This window comes from Balaenoptera musculus, chromosome 17 (genome assembly GCF_009873245.2).
Source record: "Balaenoptera musculus isolate JJ_BM4_2016_0621 chromosome 17, mBalMus1.pri.v3, whole genome shotgun sequence".
Classification (NCBI taxonomy): Eukaryota; Metazoa; Chordata; class Mammalia; order Artiodactyla; family Balaenopteridae; genus Balaenoptera; species Balaenoptera musculus.
Genome location: NC_045801.1, coordinates 41,484,817 through 41,508,897, shown reverse-complemented (window position 1 = coordinate 41,508,897; position 24,081 = coordinate 41,484,817). Strand labels below are relative to the sequence as shown.

The 24,081-nt window shown below is 36.9% G+C and overlaps 1 protein-coding gene and 1 non-coding gene across 8 annotated transcripts in view; both read left to right on the top strand.

Moving 5' to 3' along the window:
* LOC118883542 (NADH dehydrogenase (ubiquinone) complex I, assembly factor 6) overlaps positions 1-23,550 on the top strand; it is a 38,329-nt gene extending 14,779 nt beyond the window's left edge. For 2 of the 7 annotated variants that reach the window (XM_036830489.1, XM_036830494.1), the window contains exons 3-9: positions 3,105-3,227; positions 7,553-7,609; positions 12,030-12,132; positions 14,064-14,197; positions 15,248-15,349; positions 17,786-17,842; positions 22,155-23,550. In XM_036830489.1, coding sequence (XP_036686384.1) covers positions 3,105-3,227; positions 7,553-7,609; positions 12,030-12,132; positions 14,064-14,197; positions 15,248-15,349; positions 17,786-17,842; positions 22,155-22,283 — 705 coding nt within the window. In that variant the 3' untranslated portion in view covers positions 22,284-23,550. The other 5 variants (XM_036830495.1, XM_036830490.1, XM_036830491.1 and 2 more) reach the window with 5 other exon arrangements.
* LOC118883906 lies at positions 15,954-16,077 on the top strand. Its single transcript, XR_005017135.1, has one exon. It is a non-coding gene; the product is annotated as a small nucleolar RNA SNORA14 (small nucleolar RNA).
* Positions 23,551-24,081: the final 531 nt, after the last annotated feature.

Sequence of the window (24,081 nt, the reverse complement as noted above, 5' to 3'; positions counted from 1 at the left end):
CTAAACATTGCTAAGAGACCTACCCAGCACCAAGACCATAAAAAAAAAAAACTTTTAATTTGGAAATAATTTCACACACACCAAAGTAAGAATAGTACAAATACGCATATACCCTTTTGTTAATATTTTGCCCTATTTGCTTTATCATATTGTGCCCCTCTCCCCTTCTCCCTCTCTCTCTCCCTCTCTCTGTCTCTCTCTGTGTATATACACACACACACACACACAAATATGCACACACATACATGCACTGTTTTTCTTATGAATCATTTTACGGTAACTTGACTACACCATGGCCCTTATCCCTGTAAACTTGAGCTGTATTTCATTACCATAAGAATATTCTCTTACATAACAGTTACCAGTTTGAGTAAACTTGAGATTGATGCAGTACATTTATTTAATCTACCTTCTGGTTTCCAGTTTTGTCAGATGATATCAATGATGTCCTTTATGGCATTTTTTAACCCTTCTGTACAGGATCCAATCTAGGATAATGTATTGCATTTAGTTTTCATGTCTCTTTGGCCTCCTTTAATCTGGAACATGTCTTCTATTACATTGACATTTTAAAAACAATATTGTTCCTTTTCAAAAATTGAGTATTTCTCATTTGGAGTTTATTTTTTGTCATGATTATATTTATATATATCTAGTCTAATGCTTAACTACCTAAATGGTGTATGTCCTTCTCAGGGAATCACAAGGAGGCATTACATGTCTGTATGCCTCTTATTGGCGATACCAATTTTGGTCACTAGTCAAGGTGTTAACAATTTTTTCCTTGTTAAATATGAGGAGACATTTTAAGACCATGGTCCTCATCAAAATTTACCTCATATATGGCAAATAGGTATATGAAAATGTGCTCAACATCACTAACATCAGAGAAGTGCAAATCAGAACCACAATGACATATCCCCTCACACCTATTAGGATAGATGTTATCAAAGAGACAAGAAATAACAAGTGTTGTAGAGTGTGTGGAGAAAAGGGAGCCCTTGTGCATTGTTGGTGGGAGTGTAAATAGGTGCAGCCACTGTGGAAAACAGCATGGAGGTGCCTCAAAAAACTAAAACTGGAACTACCATATAATCCAGTAATTTCATTTCTGGGTGTTTATCCAAGGGAAATGAAAATATTAACTTGAAAAGATACATGCACCCCCTTGTTCATTGCAGCATTATTTACAATAGCCAAGACATGGAAGCCACCTAAGTGTCCATTGGTGGATGACTGGATAGAGATGTGGTATATCTACACAATGGAATATTACTTAGATATAAAAAAGAAGGAAATCTTGCCATTTGTGACAACACAGATGGACCTTGAGGGCTTTATGCTAAGTGAAGTAAGTTAGAGAAAGGCAAATACCATATGATCTCACGTATATGTGGAATCTAAAACAAAAACAAAAGCAAAACAAAAAACCCCCCCAAACTCATAGATGCAGAGAACAGATTTCTGGTTGTCAGAGGCAGTGGGTGGGAGATGGGTGAAATGGGTGAGGGTGGTCAAAAGGTAGAAACTTCCAGTTATAAGTAAATAAGTCATAGGAATGTAATGTACAGCTAATACTGTATTATGTGTTTGAAAGTTGCTAATAGAGTAGATCTTGAAAGTTCTCAGTATACACAAATTCCTAATTATGTATGGTGATAGATATTAACTAGACCTATGGTGATCATTTCACAATATATACATATATCAAATCATGTTGTACACTTGACACTAAGATACTGTTATGTGTCAATTATAGCTCAATTAAAAATAAAAAATTTACCTCCTAGATTTAGCATGCATTGGTGATTCTTGCTTGATCCAGGGCCATTCTTAATCAGTAGTAAGTGAGGGAGAGAGTCTAATAATCATCTTTTAAAAAGTTACTTAGTGAATAAATAAATGAGTTTATTTAAATGTACCACAGTAAAATTCACTTTTTGTGGTGTGCAGTCCTATAGGTTTTGAGAACTGCTTACAGTCACGTATTTACCACCAGAGTCGTGATACAGAGCAATTCCATCAACCCTTATGTGTCCCTTTGTAGTCAACCCCTCCCCTCACCCACAATCTTTTACATATCCTTCTGGTTCCATTATAAGAGCTGTGAGTATGCAGAGCATGGGATAAACTTCTACCTTTTTGAGCCATAATTTCTGTGTTTGTAAAATGGGTGTATTTGTAAGGACCCTGTGAGTTTGTTGTGAGGATTGTGATCAGATAACCTCTGGTACTGTACCTGGTACCTGTTGACATTTGATAAATAAATATTAGTTCCTTCTCTGCTTCCTCTAAAAAGCCTCTGGTTCTATTTCCTAGGTTTATCTTAAGACTCAAAAATATTTTTACTATCACTAACCCTGTGAGGATTGTTTTTCTTCTCTTCCACTTATTATGTAAAAACTTTGTTTTGGAAAACTTCAGTCATATACAGCATGAAATATATTCATATGTAGAGAGAGAAGCATAATGAACCCCCATATACCTCATCACCCACCTCCAACTGTTACTAACTCATGGCCAGTCTTGTTTTCTCATCTTTACTCCCCACCCACCTCATCCCCACCTCCAGGTTATTTTGAAGTAAGTCTCAAATTTTTCCATCTGCAAATATTTCACTTGCATCTCTAAAAGAACTCACTTAAAAAAATAACCACAATACCATTATTATATATTAAAAATTTAACAATAATTTCTTAATATCATTAAACGTCTGGTGTTCAGATTTTCCTAGTTGTCTCTGTCTCTTTAAATTAGGATTCAGATAGGTCTACATGTGACTGGTTGATCTCTCTCTTAAATTTCTTTTAAACGAAATGATCCCCCTCCCTCTCCTTGTTTTTTCTTACAATTTTTTTCTAGAAGAATTGCTCCTATTTTTGAATGCAGACCTTGAAAATATTTTTGAATAAGCACCAGATAATTTGTAGCTTTTACTTAGGAAACTCATAATGATGATAATTTAAATGATACATAACTTCAAGGAAAAATTAAATGTAGAGAAACTTAATTTTTGGCTGAATTATATGATGATGCAGTTACAAATGCTGGTTTTTGAGACTGTGAACAGTGCATTTATTAAAGTTTTTAAACACTATTTACAGGTTAAGGACTCCGTCTCTGAGAAAACAATTGGACTGATGAGAATGCAGTTTTGGAAAAAAACTGTGGATGATGTATACTGTGACAGTCCACCACATCAGCCTGTGGCCATTGAACTATGGAAGGTAAAAAAACAAACAAACAAAAAAAGACCCCTACTTTTCATTTGGAAGAATGTTATTTGAGCATACTTTTTGTTACATACCATTTGGATAGTGTCAATGGGGAATCTATCCTGAAAATAGTTTTAGGCTCATGTAACGTTCAGATATATGTTAGATTTGACAGAATTTAAAATCATCCATGAATAATTTGCATATATCTTCAGTGTATTTCTTTATTAAAGGAAGAAGGAGGAATCTGGTCTCTTTATAAGTTATTTTCCACATATTTGATTGCAGAATTTAAACCCTACAAATTTTGAAGCAGTGGCAGGTACATTTTCTGTCTGACCGCCCAGCAGCTCCTTATTCCAGTGCTTTAATCCGTACTCTGGGCAGTAGAAAATCACGCATTGATCTTTTGTGACAGGAGACGTGCTCTCATCATTGTCCAGACACAAATCTAAAACTGCCTTGTCTAGTTTGATAGAATTGCGTATTTGTTGATGAATTTTAGGTGTCCGAGAATGGAAACCTATGCGCTAGGGTATTATTTGTAAACTAGATGTATTTAGTAATTAGTTTTACATTAAAGCTGTATGGATTCCTCATTCACAAACAGCCATGCACAGTTTAGAAATACGCTGAACTATGAACAGAGAAAGGGAATTAGGTGCCTTTCATCACTGATCTGTGTCCCCATTGTAATATGATGAATGCCAAAAGATAGTTTCCGTCACGGGAGCCACTGGCAGACCTGACAGTGGTACGCCTCTTCTCAGGTCTGTGCCCCAGCAGAGGCAGGCCCCATTTGTGGGCCCCAGATTGACTTCACAGAGCCTCAGTAAGGATGGAAAGCCAGGCCCCTCCACCGGGGACTGAGAAGAAAGAGTGGATGGGAAGCTTGTGAGTATTAGATTAGTTGTTTACCTTTATTCATCCCACTTCAAGAATCTCATCCTAGGTGACTCAGTTTAGAAAAAAGTTTCTCTAAAAATCCAGAAACTCTATTTATTTTATATACAAACCTGATTGCATTAGAGGTTTATGCTAAGACTTGCACTGAAGATTCTGACCTTTGTCAGGAAATAATGTGAAAGGTCAGAGATTTCTTTAACACAAATTTATCTTGCCTTCGCTTCTCTTAAAAAAATTCTGGAAAACATATCAAATTACACAGTGTTTACGTGTATGCCAATTTGTCCAGTTTTAATAGCTGCTTAAATTTTGTTGATTAATGTTGACCAACTTTCTTTTTTTTTTTTTAATTTATTAATTAACTTATTTTTGGCTGCATTGGGTCTCTGTTGCTGTGCACGGGCTTCCTCTAGTTGTGGTGCGTGGGCTTCTCATTGCAATGGCTTCTCTTGTTGCGGAGCACAGGCTCTAGGTGCACGGGCTCAGTAATTGTGGCTCACGGGCTCTAGAGTGCAGGCTCAGTAGTTGTGGCACATGGGCTTAGTTGCTCTGCAGTATGTGGGATCTTCCCGGACCAGGGATTGAACCCATATCCCTTGCATTGGTAGGTGGATTCTTAACCACTGTGCCACTGGCTGGAAGTCCCTGGCCAGCTTTCTAATATGACAGGTATTGAAGGTTAATATGAGTATTTGAAAGAAGCAGGTAGTGTTCAGACCAGTTGTCCTGATTGCATATTCCCTACCCCTCCCCATTCTGTTGGAACATACCCTTATTGCGCCACTGTCCAGTCAAACTTTCAATTGATTCTTTGAAGAGTTTCAGGTTCTTTAGAAGATTAAATAGGGAAACAGTGACATGTTGTCCAAAGAGTACATTCTTGCCACACTGTTTCATTGGTGCCTTTAGGGTACAAAATAGTTGAATATCTATAATTTCTAATATTTATAGCCAAGGTTTTTGTTCTATTTGGCTTCTATTTCCAAAGTTTTGATAGTCTTGTTCAGCAGGTTTTCAGCTTCTTATAAATATTTATTTTTTATCTTGATCTCCAATTTCCTTCAGAATCAGACAAGAGAGCTATATTTTGTGGTCAAGGAACTGCAGCTGTTATAGCGTCAGTCTTGAGTAAATAGGAGTCTGACTTTTCAGTGGTTAAGTATTTATTGAGTACTTTTCTATGCCAGGAATGGTGCTTGATGATGTGGTTACAAAGATCAAACAAGTCCTGCACTACTCAGACATGTGCAAAATAAAGCAAGAGCAGGACTCTAATGACTGAGGTATCCTAGGCTGATTCCTGGCCCTGGGGAGAGAGGCCTGTAGAGAGTCCTGCTATGTAGTTATAATAATGCTGAGAGCACTTGGAAACCAGCTCCATGTAGCCCTTTTAGCTTCTGTTAAGTTCCTGTAGGGCAAAGTGGGCTCCATTCTCCACAGATCCACCCTTTGTCACATCAATGTGTATTGATGAGCATGTCAGCCTTTACATTTTAGTATCAGTGACATCTTAGAGTCTCAGTTGAAGTGTAGGATATTCCTAAGACTTTGTTTCACTACTATATTTATTTATTGTGAAAATATATTATACTTAGTGTTGACTTGGTAAGAAAACAATGTTTTAAAAACTTATTTGGAAATAACTTCAAAATTTCAGAAAGGTTATAAAATTAAAAATAGTATAAGAACATTTCTATATCCTTTACCTAGATTTACCTGTTGTTAACATTTTATCCCATTTGTTCATCATTTTGTGTGCTCACTCAAGTGTGTGTGTGCTAGCATGCTCTCTCTGTATATATTTTCACACATTTTTTTAAATCATTTGAGTGTAAGTTACATACATCATGTCCCTTTGTCCCTAAATACTTTAGTATTTCCTAATAGAGACATTCTCTTATATAACCAGAATAGTTATTGACTTTAGTAAATTTAACTTTGATATAACACTTTTCATCTAATTTTCCATTCATATTCCAATTTTGTCACTTGACCCAATAATATCCACTAATGTATTTTTCCCCTCCAGTGTAGGATCCAGTTAGGTATTTTTTTTGTTATGTCTTTTTAGCTTACTTTAATCTGGAACATTTCCATAGCTTTTCTTTGTTTTCTATGACATTGATATTTTTGAAGAATGTAACCCCTTCTTTTTTTCTTTCTTTCTTTCTTTTTTTTTTTGGTAGTAGAACATTCCTCATTTTGGATTTGTCTGATGTGTTCTCATGATTAAATGATTCAGGTTATGCATTCTTGGCCAGAATACTGCATAGGTGATGTATTCTCAGGGTATCACATCTGGAGACACATTTTGTCCATCTGTCCTTTATTGGCATTGTTCATTTTCGTTAACAGTCAAGATGTTGCCTGGTTTTCCCAGTGTGTAATCTACTGTATAATTATAGTTCCCCTTGTAACTAATCAACTTTAAGACAATGCAAATGCCCTGTTCCTCATCAGCTTCTCTTGAAATTTCCTGCATTCATTGATGGTTCTTGTCTTATCCAGTCTTTATTATTATGATTGCAGAATGATAATTTCGCAACTCTGATGCTCTGTTCACATTTACCACTTGGCACTCTACTATAAGCAAGTGCTCTCGCTCTCCTATATTATTTATTTGTTTATTAATTATTGGTATAAACTCATGAATTCCTGTTTTTTTCAGTAGTTTATAACTTATTACTATACTTAATTATTTTGGTGTTCAAATAGTCCCAGATTTGGACAGTGGGAGTCCCATCAAACTGGCTTCTGTGTCCTGACATGCCTCCCATTGTTTTTTTGAGCACTTTCTATTTTCTGGCACAATAAAATAGTCTTGAATCATCTTGAATCTCCCTTGCTCCAGCTCTGGAATCACCCATTTTCTAGACTCTTGTTTCCTTTGCGGGGAGTGGTATTAGAGGCCAAGATCTGAGCACTAGTGTTCTCTTTCTTACTAGAGTGTCTTTACTTGTAAGATAACACTGTACCCTGCAGATTGTTTTCTTTGGAGCTTTATTACTGTTTTCTTTTTGGAAAGTGTTTATTTTCATTAAATAGAATCTTCATTTTTATGGAAAAAAGTTTGTGTGTAATAAGTAAGCATAGAAGTTGGGGCATATCACATAGCAGAGAAGCTCCGCTCTGCTTAATTCTTGTTTCGTTTTTGTTTTGAAAGTGGAATCACTAAATTACTAATAGTATAAGAAAAAAAAGACAAATTAGGGGAAAAGTTTTGGATATATTATCTTTACTTGGAAATGTTTTGAAATGTTTTCTAGGGACATTCTCTTTTTTCCCTAGTTCTTTAACATAGCTATCTATCTGGTGATGCGTTATTACAAATGCTCCCTTACCTAGTTTTGTATTTGGTTTGTTTATGTTATTCGGGTCTACAGAAGTCATTTCTAGTACTTTCTAAAACTTACAACTCTTGTTTTTTTTAGGCTGTTAAAAGACATAATCTGACTAAAAGATGGCTTATGAAAATCATTGATGAAAGAGTAAGTTGAAATTGCTCAAGTCTTAAGTTTTTTCTTCCTTTTTAATCCTTAAGCTAATCTTCAGGGAGGAACTGTTTTAGTATGTGTATTAATATTTGGAGAGGGCTTCCCTGGTGGCGCAGTGGTTAAGAATCCACCTGCCAATGCAGGGGACACGGGTTCAAGCCCTGGTCCGGGAAAATCCCACATGCCGCAGAGCAACTAAGCCTGTGCACCACAACTACTGAGCCTGCGCTCTAGAGCCTGCAAGCCACAACTACTGAGCCTGCGTGCCACAACTACTGAAGCCCGTGCGCCTAGAGCCCGTGCTCCGCAACAAAAGAAGCCACTGCAATGAGAAGCCCGTGCACCGCAACGAAGAGTAGCCCCCACTCACTGCAACTAGAGAAAAACCCGCACACAGCAACAAAGACCCAACGCAGCCAAAAATAAATAAATAAATAAATAAAAATTAAAAAAAAAAAATTTGGAGGAAGGAAACTTTTAGAGAACTGTACCATTTTATCCATTCTCCATCACTGCATGCCACCCACCTCAGCCGCCCACCCCTGTACCTAGAGACAGACAAGCAAGGACAGGCACCCAGGCAGAGGCATGTGTGTGCACACCACACTCAACTAGTTTGGTTTTTATTTTTATTTTTTTTAAATTTTATTTATTTATTTATTTATTTATGGCTGTGCTGGGTCTTCGTTTCTGTGCGAGGGCTTTCTCTAGTTGAGGCTAGCGGGGGCCACTCTTCATCGCAGTGCGCGGGCCTCTCACTGTCGCGGAGCACAGGCTCCAGACGCGCAGGCTCAGCAATTGTGGCTCACGGGCCTAGTCGCTCCGCGGCATGTGGGATCTTCCCAGACAAGGGCTCGAACCCGTGTCCCCTGCATTGGCAGGCAGATTCTCAACCACTGCACCACCAGGGAAGCCCCTAGTTTGGTTTTTAAAAACAAATTTTTTAAAACAGAAATTTTCAGGCTTATATAAAAGTAGAGAGAATAGTGTAATATACTTTCATGTATCTGTCACCCAGCTTTAATAGTTATAAATACATGTCCAATGTTATTTCATCTATATTCTACCAACTTCCCTCCCTAAACCCTATTAGATTATTTTAAAGTAAACCCCAGACATGTTATTATTTGATCTGTACATATACATGTATCTTGAAAAGGTAAAAACTTGTATAAAACAGATAATCAACGAGAACCTACTGTATGGCACAGGAAACTCTACTCAATATTCTGTAATAACCTAAAATGGGAAAAGTATCTGAAAATACATGTATGTATATGTATAACTGAATCACTTTGCTGTATGCCTGAAACTAAACACAACGTTGTAAATCAACTATACTCCAATATAAATAAAAATTTTAAAAAAGAGAGAAAAAAACTTGTATAAAACATAACTATGATTACCAGACCTTAAAAAAATATGGATAATTCCTTAATATCATCAAAACTTGAGTAGTTGTACACACATCATTATGCATACCCAGTGCTTGGATCTCTGTCCAAATAGAGGGAATAAGGAAAGTTCAACAGTTCTAGCAAATGGAGTCTTATACTGAGTTCTTAGAACTAAGTTCTAGTTCTAACCAAGCATGCAAATTGCTTGATGACCTGGGCTGATTTGTGTAATCTTTCTGACACATTGTTGGCTAAGTGTCCTTGTTGGCCTGATATTTATCATATACTGTTGTCCTGAAAATGTAAGTTTACTTAGTTTATTTGGATACAATCTATTAATAACCATAGGCTATAGTAGTAATAATATAAGCAAAAATGAGATAATGACTTTAACATTTAAAAAATTGCTCAGTTGGCCTATAGAATTAATTAGTACTAAGAAAATGTATTTTTCAGGTGTCTTCAGTTTTCATGAGGTAAAGAAAATTTGAGAACTCAAGACAGATAATGGAAAATCTCTCTTTTTTTCTTAATGAAAAAATAGCAGTTTTTCCATTGGTTAATGGAATATAACATTTGGCTTTTGTATGGAGGGATATTTAAAAATAAAGGACTGGGATCAATCTCCCTGCATTGATCTAAAGATTCAATATAATCCTTATAAAAATTCCAGCTGCCTTTTTTGGAGAAATTGACAAGCTGATCCTAAAATTCATATGAAAATGCAAGGGACCCAGAATCATCAAAAGAATCTTGAAAAAGAAGAACAAAGTTGGAGGGCTCACATTTCCCAATTTTGAGACTTAACTACAAAGTTACAGTAATCAAACTGTGTAGTATTGACCTGCCATAGAGATGTAGATCAATATATACTGATCATATAGATCATATATATTGGCATGAAATAGAATTGAGAGTCCAGAACTAAACCTATATATTGATAGTCAGCTGATTTTTGACAAGGGTATGAAGATAATTCAGTGAGGGAAAGAATAACCTTTTCAACAAGCAGTGGTGGGACAACTGGCTATCCACATGCAAAAGAATGAATTTGAACTCCTACCTCATACCATATACAAAAACTAACTCAAAATGGACCAAAGACCTAAATGTAAGAGTTAAAGCTGTAAAAGTCTTAGGAGAAAACCTAGGCATAAATCTTTTTAACTTTCTGTTGGGCAGTGACTTCTTAGGTATGATACCAAAAGCACAAGCAATAAAAAAAAAAATAGATAATTGGACTTCATCAAAAGTAAAAACTTCAAGAAAGCAAAAAGACAATCCACAGAATGGGAGAAAATATTTACCAGTTATATATATGATAAGGGACTAGTATCTAGAATATATAAAGAACTCTTATAATTCAACAATAAAAAGACAAATAACCCAACTTAAACATGGGCAAAGGATTTGAGTAAACATTTCTCCAAGGAAGATATACAGATGAGTAATAAGTACCTTAAAAGATGCTCAACATCTTTTCATGAGGGAAATGGAAATCAAAACCACAATGAGATACCACTTCATACCAATTAGGATGGCTATAATAAAAAGAATGAACAATAATGAGTGTTGGTGAGGATGTGGAGAAATTGGAACCCTTCATACAATGCTGATGGAAATGTAAAATGGTGCAGCTGCTTTGGAAAAACTGTTTGGCAGTTCTTCAGAAAGTTAAACAGAGTTATCATAGACCTAGCATTTCACTCCTAGGTTGGTATGAGAAATGAAAACGTATCCACACAAAACTTGTGCACAAATGTTCATTCATAATAGTCCAAAAGTGGGAACAACTCATAGTTGAATGAATAAACAAAATGTGTGTATCCATACAATGGAATATTATTCATATTTTCTTCAATTAAAAGGAATGAGATACTAAAAGATGTGCCAACATGGATGAACCTTGAAAACATGCTAATTGAAAGAAGCCAGATACAAAAAGCCACATATTGTATCATTGCATTTTTATAAAATGTTCACACAGACAAATCCATGGAGACAAAGTAGGTTAGAGGTTTGTCAGGAGATAAGGAAAGGGAGAACTGGGAAGTGACTGCTTAATAGATACAGGATTCTTTCTGAGGTGATGAAAGGAAAACATTCTGGAATTAGTGGTGATAGTTGCACAACTTTGTGAATATACTACAACCACTGAATTGTATAGTTCAAAAGGGTAAATTTTATGGTATATGAATTATGTTCCAATTTGTTTAAATGTAATGGAGCTGGAGCATATTTTTTCCCCTGGGATTCATTGCTGGTGCCAGTTTCTCCTGATTGTAAAAAAGGAGGAAGGGGTGGAGGAATAATATTACCTTGGCTATCAAGTCTTTGTAAATGTATTATTATAAAAGTTGCTGGATGTTCTAAGATTTACATTTTTCTGTTTCTTGGATATAGTGTGTTCTGGTAATCAACCGTTAGTTTATTGAGCATAGTTTCTTTTGTGGGGAATGGGGTGCAGGGCCTGGTTGTGATCTCCTTTCTTTTTCTAGGAACCTTTTCCATATTAAGAGCACGGGCTTAATGGTCAAAATATGTGGGTTTGAATCTTTTCCCCACCACTAATTCACTATGCGACCTTGGGCGTATTCCTTAACTTCGTGGTAACTCAGTTTCTTCATCTGCAAAATGAAAAAAGTATTAATTCCTTTTGAGGGAGTTGTTAGGGTTAAGGAGATAATGTCTGAAGTGCTTAAGTAAGAGCTCAGTTGTCAGTTTCTCATGATATCTTAGGCTTTAGAAGGAAGTAAAAATTAAGCCAACCTCATGTCCGTGGTGATTTGTGCATTGAGATTATTCCTGAGATATTATTTTGAGGGGTGATTTGTAAGTACTGAACATGTAGGACTTTAATATTTTAATTTTATTTTAATCTTATTTTATTGTGTAATAAACAATTTATACTAAAAGTTTTTATTCTTTATTACTCAATTCTTTAGGGCAAAAAAATAATGCCTTTTAAAAATAAAATATTGACAATTCGTCAAGCAAATAAAGCATTTTGTTTGTAGGAAAAAAATTTGGATGACAAAGCATATCGTAACATCCAGGAACTGGAAAATTATGCTGAAAACACACAGAGCTCTCTTCTTTATCTAACACTAGAAATATTGGGTAAGTTTTTTTTTTTCTATTTTATACTTCTCTTTTTTAAAGAAAACACCTTTTTTTTAAAAAATTGAAGTGTAGTTGGTTTACAATATTGTGTTAATTTCAGGTGTACAAGAAAGTGATTAATTTCAGGTGTACAGGAAAGTGATTCAGTTACACATATATATATATGTATTTCAGATTCTTTTCCATTATAGTTATTAGAATTGTGTTAATTTCAGGTGTACAGGAAAGTGTTAATTTGTGTTAATTTCAGGTATACAGGAAAGTGATTCAGTTATATGTATATATTGTATTTCAGATTCTTCTCCATTATAGTTATTAGAAGATAATATAGTTCCCTGCGCTACATAGTAAATCCTTGTTGTTTATTTTATGTGTAGTGGTGTGTTATCTGTTAATCCCGTACTCCTAATTTATCTCCCTCCCCTTCTTTCCTCTTTGGTAACCATAAGTTTGTTTTCTAAGTCTATGAGTCTGTTTCTGTTTTGTAAATAAGTTCATTTGTATTATTTTTTAGATTCCACATATAAGTGATATTATATAATATTTGTCTTTATCTGATGTACTTCACTCAGTATGATAATCTCTAGGTCCAACCATGTTGCTGCAGATGGTAATATTTCATTCTTTTTTAAGGCTGAGTCATATTCCAGTGTGTGTGTGTGTGCGCACGCACACACACACACACACACACACACACCCCACATCTTCTTTTTTTTGTTTTTTTTTTTGTTTTTTTTTTTGTTTTTTTTTTTTCACATCTTCTTTATTGACTCTTCTGTTGATGGACACTTAGGTTGCTTCCATGTCTTGGCTATTGTAAATAGTGCTACGATGAACATTGTAGTGCATGTATCTTTTCGAATTGGTTTTCATCTTTTCCAGATATATATGCCCAGGAGTGGGATTGCTGGATGATGTGGTAACTCTGCATACTGTTAAGAAAACACCTTTTAGACTTCACTCTTTCATAATTTGACAGTCTAACCAGTTTAACACTGAAGTTTTTCTTTGCACCAACTAGAAAGGAATAGCTTTTTTTTTTTTTGAGTAAGAAGGGGAATATAATATATACCTTTCTTTGGAATGGAATGCAGACTAATCAGAATACCCAGGCTCTCATAAAAGGACTTCAGCTACCTCATGAGAATGCTGTAATTAATAATCTGGTAATTGCAGATGATTTTATTTCTTTATGCATCTGCTACAATTTGGAAGGCCTGTGGCCTGACTCCTTCCTTCTCTGTCAATAATACTTCCCCATGTTTAAAAACAAAAGGTAGAAGAAATAAAACTGTATATCTAAAAGTTTTTGTGAGATTTGTCTTAAAAAAAAAAAACTATGCCATTTAGATGGTATTTTTCCTCCTTTGATTTTGTTCTAAGTTGGTGAGGTCTTATTGTAACGAGGAAATTATTTGGGACAAGGACAATATCATCCATTTGAAGAAGGTAATATGTCTTTATGTCAGCCTAAAAGAATAACACAAGTCCCTACCAAATGTCCCGGACCTGTTCTGCCTGCACATTCAGTGACATGTTTGCCAACACAATGAAAGGAGGGAGCAAAGAGCAGAATGTTTGTTAAGCATATACTTAAAATGAGGTCATATGGAAATTGCACTGAGGAGAAGAAATGCAAGACTTGCAGTGTTTTTCCAGGATAGCTAATTAAAATTCCAAATGTGCTCTTGGTGTGCTGTACTCTGAGGAAAACTCTTTTATTTAAAAGTTGACGTTCAGAAACCTGTTTATGGTAAATGGTCAGCTTGTCTTTGTGCCCAGTTTTGCTCTCATAAATCCTGTTTTTCAGATATAAAACATGGGAGAAACACCTTTTACATGTTTAGGTCATTTCTCTATGCTGCTTCTGTTGACTTGTCATGCATTTAAAGAGAAAAGAGCAGCCCAGTTGATTTCTAAAATTATAGGTATAAAGGATCTTCATGCAGATCATGCCGCAAGTCACATTGGAAAAGCACAAGGCATTGTAACTTGCTTGAGAGCAACGCCGTATCATGGTAGTAGAAGAAGAGTATTCCTTCCCATGGATATTTGTATGCTGGTAAGGCTGTTGTTTGTACCCTGTAATTATTTACCTCAAGAATATGGGGAGGGACGGTCCTGTCTTGGTTCTTTGCTAAGTCTATTCAAGTGACCGTTTTGAAACACATGCTTATTGCTTTTTTGCTCCAGAGTTATCAAGTCAGAATTTTATCAGTCAGGCATTTTAGGTCTGTGGTGGAGCTATGAGTAAGAAGGTTCAGAGAACCTCACTTGGTGTAACTTCATGTTGATGCCTTACTCCCTTTCAAGCAATTACAGTAATTATTCCTAGTGGTCACCTTAGCCTGTTCTTTATTTTATTTTAAAGGAGGACATAATCCATTAAAAAAGACTACTGTTTATGAGAACTTTTGTTTTCTGGAGGAGGTTCTTTATTGTCTGTTCTATTAAACTTCTTATCTGTTTGTTTCTTGCTTTATTTTGTTTCACCTACAACTGTCATTAGTTAGCATCTTGTTGCATATTCTTCCAGGAGAGAGAGTGTCTGTGGGTGTGTCTATATACGCACTCACATACATATAGATATATTTTAAAAAAACAAAATAGGGGACTTCCCTCGTGGTCCAGTGGTTAAGAATCCGCCTTCCAATGCAGGGGACGCGGGTTCGATCCCTCGTTGGAGAACTAAGATCCCACACGCCACGGGGCAACTAAGCCTGCATGCTCTAGAGCCTGAGCGCTGTACCTAGTGAGCCTGTGCGCTCTGGAGCCCCTGCGCCGCAACTAGAGAGCTCTCGCGCTGCAACTACTGAGCCTGCGCACCGCAACTAGAGAGAGGCCCGCACGCTACAATGAAAGAGCCTGCATGCCACGTGTGCCGCAACTAAGACCTGGTGCATCCAAACAAAGAAACAAACGAATAAATAAATAAATATTTAAAAAAAAAGAAAACTGACATCATGCAAGCTGCACGGCGTGGCTAAAAAAAACAAAAAACAAGAAAACAAAATAGGCATTATACTGTATATACTGTTCTATCACCAGTTTTCTTGAGCTAGTTTTAATTGTGCTTTTTGAATCCTGATGTAATGTACATTTTCCCACACAGCATGGTGTTTCACAAGAGGATTTTCTACGGAAGAGCCAAGATAAAAATGTGAGAGATGTGGTATATGACATGGCCAGCCAGGCACACTTGCACCTAAAGCATGTAAGTCGCCTCTTTTGGCCAAATCATTTAGGAAACTATCATTTCTAGCTGTGGCTACTCCTAGAGCATGGTTGTAGTGTTCTGTCTTTGGCAGTCCATATCCATCGCTCACTGAAATCCCAATAGATTTATCTCAGGGATTATTATAAACTTTTTCTACTTTAAAAAAATCTCCTTCTCCCTCTCAGCTTCCTCAGTTAGGCTCCTCTCTGATCCATCCACTCACTGTTTCTCTCTCAGGGGACGGTGTGTCTTTCTGCCTTGTCAAGGCAGATGCCTCTTCTACTCTTCCAGGACCTTGCATCGTCAGCAGTTCCCAGCTGGCATTTTCAGTTGGCCTTTCTGATAACTTGCCCCTTTTATCTTCTGGTTTGTTGCTACTGCCTTCTGAAGTTACAGGCAGCCCATTGGACCCTTCTGTTTCTTATTTTTCCCTCCCAATTAACCTTTTTTGCATAAGTGTTCTACATTCATTTTACCTCAAGGCCCTTACCACCATGGCACCATTCACCATACTGTAATTTGGCTTTCATCCTGCTTACTCTAATAATAATCTCTAGTATATAATCTCCTTACTGCCACATTTAAAGAAGTGTCTGATTTGTTGCATTCTTAAACCTTCTTGGTAGCTTTACTCTAAATGCTTCCAAGATATGAGCGAATGTAACTTATCTAGGTTGCTCAGTCAAAATAGTTTCTGAAACTAAAATTTACATGTAAGTTATTAAAGCCCAGAAAGTACAAACAGGTGATTATCATATTTAATATAACTTAAATATATTAAAACTATAATATTAAAACCAACTAATTAAGCTATAATAAGTCATTAAAAAATAGTGATTTAGAGAGGGTAGATGTTTTATATGTATATGTATGTATGTGAATGTATATACATATATACATACACACACACATATAACAGAGGAAAAATCAACTAGACTTGATAACTGATTGGATTGTAGCAGAATCAGGAAGCAGGAAAGTCGAAGGCTGCATGGAGTTCAAATATAGATGGTGATGGTGCCAGTCCGAGACGACAATACAAAAGCAGTGGTGTGCTGGGTGCTGATCGGTAGCTGCTGGACATCACTGAATGTAAGGGGATTAGAGGGCATTTAGGGAGGTGGGCTAAAATGCAGATTGCAGGATTGTGACTTTAAAAGGAGGTCAGAACTGGAGATACAGACTGGGGAGTCATCCAGATGGAAGGCTTATGTTTAAAGCTCTAAGTGTGGCTATGCTGTTGTCCAAGGAGAATATACATTTAAACAATAAGACCAAAGGCAGAACCTCGAGCCCACCTCCATTTCTCAGGTAGGAGGAGGAAGGGCCATTTAATAGGAAGAAGGAGAAGGAAAGAATGATCAAAGAAGAGGGAGAACTCAGAGTCAGTGTCTTGGAAACTTAGGGAGGAGCAAGTTCCAAGAATGGGGAATACTGAAGTTTTGCATTTCTTGGAGAGATTGAGAGAAAAGATAGGTATGATGATTAGTAAGTTGTGGATGATCTTGAAGAGAGCAATTGTAGTAGATGGGGTAAGTGAGTCAGGAATAAGAAGCGGTATCTGACAATATAAACAAAGCCCTTTAGACAGAAGTGGGCTTGGTGAGGCCTGGATGATGGGCATCAGCCTGAGTGGATCAGGGCTCTGTAGTCCAGTGTAGTAGGGTGTTAGGTTGGATAGATGAGGTTGGATTCAAGATGTGTAGACCTTTGAATTCCAAGATGAATAGTTGGGACATGATCTATCAGGGGGTTAAGTTAAAGAAAGAAAAAGTAAAACAGTGACTTTAGGACATGAATTTGGCTGACTGTGGGGCATGAATTAAAGGTTGGGGAACACAGAGGCAGGAAGATCAGCTAGAAGGATCTTATATTCATCTAGACAGGAGGGAATGACATCCAAGCTGGGGAGGTGCTGGGACTTGTATGCAAGTACAGTTGACCCTTGAACAATCACGGGGGTTAGGGGCTCCAACCTTCCACGCAGTTGAAAATCCGTGTATAATTTATAGGTGGTCTTCTGTATCCAAGGTGGATTCAACCAACCAAGGATCGTGTAGCGCTGTAGTATTTACTGTTGAAAAAAATCTGCGTGTAAGTGAACCCATGTTATTCTAGGGTCACCTGTATGTCTTCATTTACCCCTTACCACAGAGCTGGGGGTGTCAAAGTTATAAGGCAGTTGGAAATGCCAAAACCAAATGTAAGAAAGAAGAGAATTCTTAATATAGTACCTTTTCCTGATTCCTTTAGATCCTGGCAAATTAATCTCAACCGGCAGGAGATGAGAACTATTTTCGTGCTTTCGAGAGCGTCCCTAGCAGTGCTGATTTAAACTGCTGGTGTTGCTTTGTGCGCACTTTCGGAGGGAGAGTGTTTATTTCCAGAAATATTTGTATTTCAAACCAGTTTCCTTTTGTCTTCCTTTTCTAGGCTAGGTCCTTCCACAAAAGTGTTCCTGTGAAAGCATTTCCTGCTTTCCTTCAGACAGTAAGTAGATTAACAGAGAAGGTTGTTTAATTAATGAAGCAGATGTGTATAATTTTTTTTTCTATTTTATAAGGTTCCCGGTGCAGTTCTTTAGTTTGGAGTCTTTGTTTTGTTTTCCTCCCTATGGTATGTTTTGTTAGTTACATTCTGCTTTTGGTGAAGGTCATGCCTCTGTTCCCCAGAGGCAGGTGAGTGGAATTGTCATTAGCACTGGCTGCAGCCAGACTGCATCGGTTTGAATCTGCTTTGCCACTTACTAGCTGTGGAGCAAGTTCCTTAATCACTATGTACCTCAGTTTATTCATAGGTAAGATGGGAATCATAGGAGAAACCACCTCATAGGATTGTTAGGCTACTTATAGCCATGTAAGTATGACTTAATAGTCTATTTTTTTTTTTTCTCCTTAGTGACCATATTGTAGCATTGGTTCCTGAAAGTGGTTCACAGACCAGTGCTGAGCTGGCTGCATCAGAATAATCTGGAAGGCTTCTTCAAAAATACAGATTCCTGGGGTCTTCTTACTAAATAAGACTCTTGAGGTTGGGGAAGGGAGCATTTCTAAGAGGATCTGTGATTTTTAAAAATTCCCCAGGTGATTCTGATGTGTAGCCTGGTTCAGGAACCATTGTGGTAAAATACATAAAGAAATGAGAATAGCTTCCGGTTAGTAGCACCTCCTGTGGGACAGGTTCTGAGCTAGGTCATTGCATACATTATTCCTAGGTGTGGTTTACTTCATTTTATAGATAGAAACCAAGGTTCAAAGATTTGTGATGTTTGAAAAGGGAAATTCATGCATTTTCTACAGTACCAAACATACCTTCTACATTTTTCCCTAAAATATATTTAAAGATTCATTTCTATCCTTTCACATCTTCTATCCTGGGTCTCAGATCTGAGTGTTTGAAATCATTTTCTTTCTTTTCTGGGTTTACTTATTATAAAAGTAATATGTTAATGTTTTAGATGTTCACATAAGAGGAGGCAAAAGAAATTAGAATGGTCTCACAGTTCTGTCCTTTCCAGAGATAATGTCTGTTCATCTTTCTGGACTTCTTATGTTCATGTAATTATATATGTATTTTTTGTATAAATGAGGTGCCAAGCATCTCTTTCTGTGTCAACACATTGTTCTATATCACCATTTTTAATTGTTATTTATTTGGTTATTTGGTGATGTACTATCATCTCTTTTGTCTCTCTTTTTTTTTTTTTTTTTTTTTTTTTTTTTTTTTTTTTTTTTTTGGCTGCACCACACAGCATGCAGGATCCTAGTTCCCCAACCAGGGATCAAATCCACACCCCATGCAGTGGAAGTGTGGAGTCCCAACCACTGGACCTCTTGGGAAGTACCCTATCACCTGTCTTGACTTATAAGCTCCAAGAAAGTTCAAGACTTTGTTTTGTTCACTTTTGTGGAATAGGCTGTTCTCAACTCTGCTTGTCCATTAGAATCACTTGGGGAACTTTGAAAGCAAAACAAAGCAATGTTGGGCCCGTCCCCAAACCAGTTAAATCATACCTAAGAGGTTGGATCTAGGCACTGATACTTCTTAAAAGTTCCCCCAGTAATCATGAAGTGCAGCTAGGCCTAAGAACCACTATCTTAGGCTAGTGGTGTGGTCCCCGGGCCAGCAATATATGCCTCGGATATTGTTAGAAATGTAGATCTTGGGATCCACCACAGATCAGAAACTCTAGGGGCTGGAGCCCAGCTCTGTTTCCGTCCTGTGCCAGGAGAAAGTGGAGGGACTACATGGCAGTTTCCGAGGAGCTGGTTCTATCCTACACCCTAAGTCCAGCTGGGGCACGTCTCTTCTCATTTGTTTTATATATGGAGCATCTGTTAATTACTTTGTTCAAAGAAAAGGTTTTGCTGTTTAAAAATGGTTTGAAAATGACTAGTCTAGGGTAGAGTATGTTGTGCTCTATACATGAGGTTTTAAGAAGCTATATTCAGAGATTGTAACATCTTTGAGAATTTCACAATGAATTTGTTACTTTGAACAATTTATTTACCATTAACCATGAACCAAATCCTAATTTGTGAATGCCCAGTTGAGCTCTAATTTTGAGGTCATGTTTCATCTGTATTTTAATGGAATTTTCTCCTAATTATAAAAGCATTACATTCTCATAATAGAGATTTGGACAATATAAAAAGAATATTAGAAGAAAATAACAATCACCTATAATTCCCAGACCCAGAGATAAATGCTGTTTACACTGTTCTTTCTTTTTTTTTTTTTCCACTGTTCTTTCTTTTAAATGAATTTCTCTGTATATTTAAAGTCACACTTTATATGGCAGTGTCCTATTTATCAAACATTTAACCACATCATTAGAAATATTTATTAATACAATATTTGATGGCTGTATAATACTCTTTCATGTGCTTGTATCTTAATTTCATTATTCTTTATAATTGGATATTATAAAACTATTAAAATGAACATAATAACGTTCTTAGAGGTGGAAAGTTAATAACAGTATATGAATTGATTTTTAAAAAAAGCAAGTTACAGAACATTATGAATAACATGAGCTCTTTTTTTCCAAAAATAAAAGCGAACATGTGAAAGTACACTAAAATATCTTCAAAGTTTTTTCTCTTAACGTGTTTTTTCTTTGATATCTACAAATGAATATATATGTCTGCATGTATTATAAAGCATAACATAATGAATGCCCATGAACTCACCACTTAATCCAGGAACTAGAATGTTACCACTAAATTGTGCTCATGTGTTTTCCCAATCTCATCCCCTTGCCTCTGCCTTCCTCCTCCAAGTAGCTATCCTGAATTTTGTATTTATTATTATCTTGCTTTTATTCTAGAAAAGCTTTTCCCTATTTTATGTATTCCTAACCAAAATGTTGCCTTTTTTTTTTTTTTTTTTGGCTGCATTGGGTCTTCGTTGCTGCGTGTGGGCTTTCCCTAGTTGCGTAGAGCGGGGGCTACTCTTTGTTGTGGTGTGCGGGCTTCTCATTGCGGTGGCTTCTCTTGTTGTGGAGCACGGGCTCTAGGCGTGCGGGCTTCAGTAGTTGTGGCTTGAGGGTTCTAGAGCACAGGCTCAGTAATGGTACATGGGCTTAGTTGCCCTGTGGCATGTGGGATCTTCCCGGACCAGGGATCGAACCCATGTCCCCTGCATTGGCAGGTGGATTCTTAACCACTGCGCCACCAGGGAAGTCCCTTAGGTTTTTTTTTTTTTTGAACTGTATAAAAATGGATCATTTTCTGTTTATGTCTTGTGGGTTACACACACACACACACACACACAGAGTGTTTCTAAGATTTATCCATATTATTGCATCTAGCTACATTTATTTCATGGCAGCTTAATATTTCATTGTGTGAACATTTATTTTTTTGTCAAAGAACTTCTGGATTGTTTCCAGGTTTTTTGCATCTGTGCACATTAATGCACATGTTTATTGCTGTACATATATATAAGTGTAGGGTTTCAAAAGTAGAGAGTGAATTTGTATGTACACTCATCCGTTTATAGTGTATAGAAGTCTGGGAGAACACACAGTCCTTTGGACAAGCATGCTCTCTATGGGTCACACAGGTTGCGCCGCAGAACTCTAGGGGGAGCTGTGCACGTGGGCTGAGAAGGCGGTGGGGCCGCTTCACATTGTGCAGTGCAAAAGTAGGTGGCTTCTCTGTTTAATAAAAATTTACAAATTAATAAGATTGAAAAGCATAAGGAGCACTGCCCATCGTCACTGTTTTCCATTCTGGCCCCCGGTCCCAGAGAAAGCTTTGTCAAGTTTTGAGTGATGGGGGGGAGCATGGTGTGACGTTTTTAGGGACCTGTGATTGTTCTCCCTGGTTGCAAATTGTTTTCCAGCAAGAACATGGAGACCCTTTAAACTTTTTCTACAAAATAATCTTTTAAAGAAACAACTTGAGCTCCCCGTCATGGCACTGTGCATTTCTGTGTGGGGTGGGGGGTGGGTTCATTTTCCTCAAATGAAACGCCCCTTTTGTATTCTACAGAATCTAGTAATAAGACCTGACAAATAATTTCTCTTTCACATTTTGACCAGAACGCTAAACTATGATCAGAATTGGCTTGATGTTTCTAGTACTAGATCTGTGACATAGTTTTACTGGCTTCATAGAAAACTTCTTAGAAGATGTCTTTATTCTCTCTCTCTTTTAAAATTTTCATTTACATTCTTAGTATGTAGAAGACCATCTCAGGAAAACTACAATAGCCTTAATACCTGCTGGGTTTGTTTTTGTTTCTTTTAAAGACTTAATCATTCTGTGATCTAGTGACCATTATTCTCTTTTTTCAGGTTGCTCTGGAGGACTATTTAAAGAAAATTCAACAAGTGGATTTTGATATATTCCACCCATCTTTACAGCAGAAGAATACTTTACTTCCATTATCTTTGTATATTCAGTCATGGAGAAAAAGATATTAAAATAATTTCGTGGCACTGATATTTACTTTTATTAGTTTTACAAAAGTGTACTAGTTTAGGGTTCTTGTTTACAAACAACAGGAACTGTTTACCTAAGGAGAACATTCACTTATTGGATGAGTGTGTAGGTCACAGAATTAATGAGAAGTTGCTGTGGGGCCGTGATGCCCAGATTCTGCTGCAGGCACCGCCCTTGTCACCAGCAGCCCAGACAGTGTCTGCTGTGCCATCCCTGCAGAGTCCGAGCCCCAGGAGGGAGCATCGTTTTAGCTGTGCTTAGGCTGCAGGCCATGCTTCAGCCACCAGAGGGCAGGGGGAAGCACGTCTCCTCCTGTCCTCACCCTTAGAGAAGAATGGGGAAGGGGCTCAGGAAGTACTGGGTTTGCATTCTGAGCAGCCAAAACCCAGGCGTCCAGGACAGCTGGGAAATGCATTTATTTAGGGATCATGAAGAGTGAAGTTTATATCTGAGGAGTGTCAGTCGCTATGTTGAGGGCCTTATATCTCTAACATTTAATCTTTACCACCCTGTGAAAATTTGACCATGATGATAAAATAACTTCTTTCAAGAGCTCGAACCCTAATTTGACTTTACATCTGGCTGATTTGAAGGCTTTTACTTCTTTGTTTACCCTTTTGTTTCACTCTCTATTATTGAGCATTATCATCATGAACAAAACTGTATTAACAAAATGTGTATTAATGTAAATTAACAAAATTGTATTGAACATTCATTAAGGGGATACTACATTTTTAAAAATTACTATACTAGTTGAGCTTCCCACTAAAAAGCTCTGTGCTGTATACTTTCCAGTGTTCTCATCTGATCTTCAAAACTGAAGCAAGGAACATTTTTGGTAATTAAAAATTTTTAATTAAACATACTAATTGCAAAAACCAAAATTGTTTACATTGCTGGTAGTTGGCAGATCTGGACTCTGGATGAGTCTCTGACTCCTAAAACCAGAATTATGCCCTAGTTTCCTTTTCCTTTCTTTTTTTAGTGGTCTTGTTTCCTGCCCACTCCCACCTCTGTTGTACCATTTCTCTATGCCATCTCAAATCTTTGGTTTCAGTTATGAATTAGTGCCTACTTCAATTGTGAATTAATGATGGCTTAAAGTATTACAGTTTTGCAAATAAAATTCAAATGGAGAGCTGCTTGAGGGCAAGAATAGATTGTTTTATTCATCTTGGGATCCCCCAGCACCTCGTATGGCTTCTGATTTAGAGCAAGTGGAGATTAATAAATGTATAAATGAATGAACATACAATGCTGTTGTTTATGTTAGTGTACTTTTGGTTTATACTGATGCTGAAAGAATATCCTCTTATTTAATCCTGTGGCTTTAGAGAGCTTAAAGCTTATCTAAAAGAGGAAAATCCAGGGAAATGGGACACATTTCCTCATGGGATTCTGAATGGTCCAGAGTTGGAAAGTTCATTAGAGATAGTCTTTATTAGTAAGAATTGTTTGTGGGTCTTACCAGGTTAAATCTGGCAGCAATCAATCGCTAAGCATCTTAGTTCCCGTCTAAGAAGGGTTAAAAAGAGGGGTTTAAACACTCAACTGGATTACTGGATTTTTTACTGGCTCAGAAGCCAATTTACTTTAAGTAAATAATTTCAAAATACTTTCTAAGCCGTTTGAAATTTGATGCTTAGAGAGTTGGATGAACTGACGTTTCCAGTCTCCTAGAGATTAAGATAGGGTCTTATTCGGTGACATTTACTGTACTATTAATTTCCTGGCTTAAAAGATACTCCCTTAGATGGTGCCAACATTGTTTTTCATTTT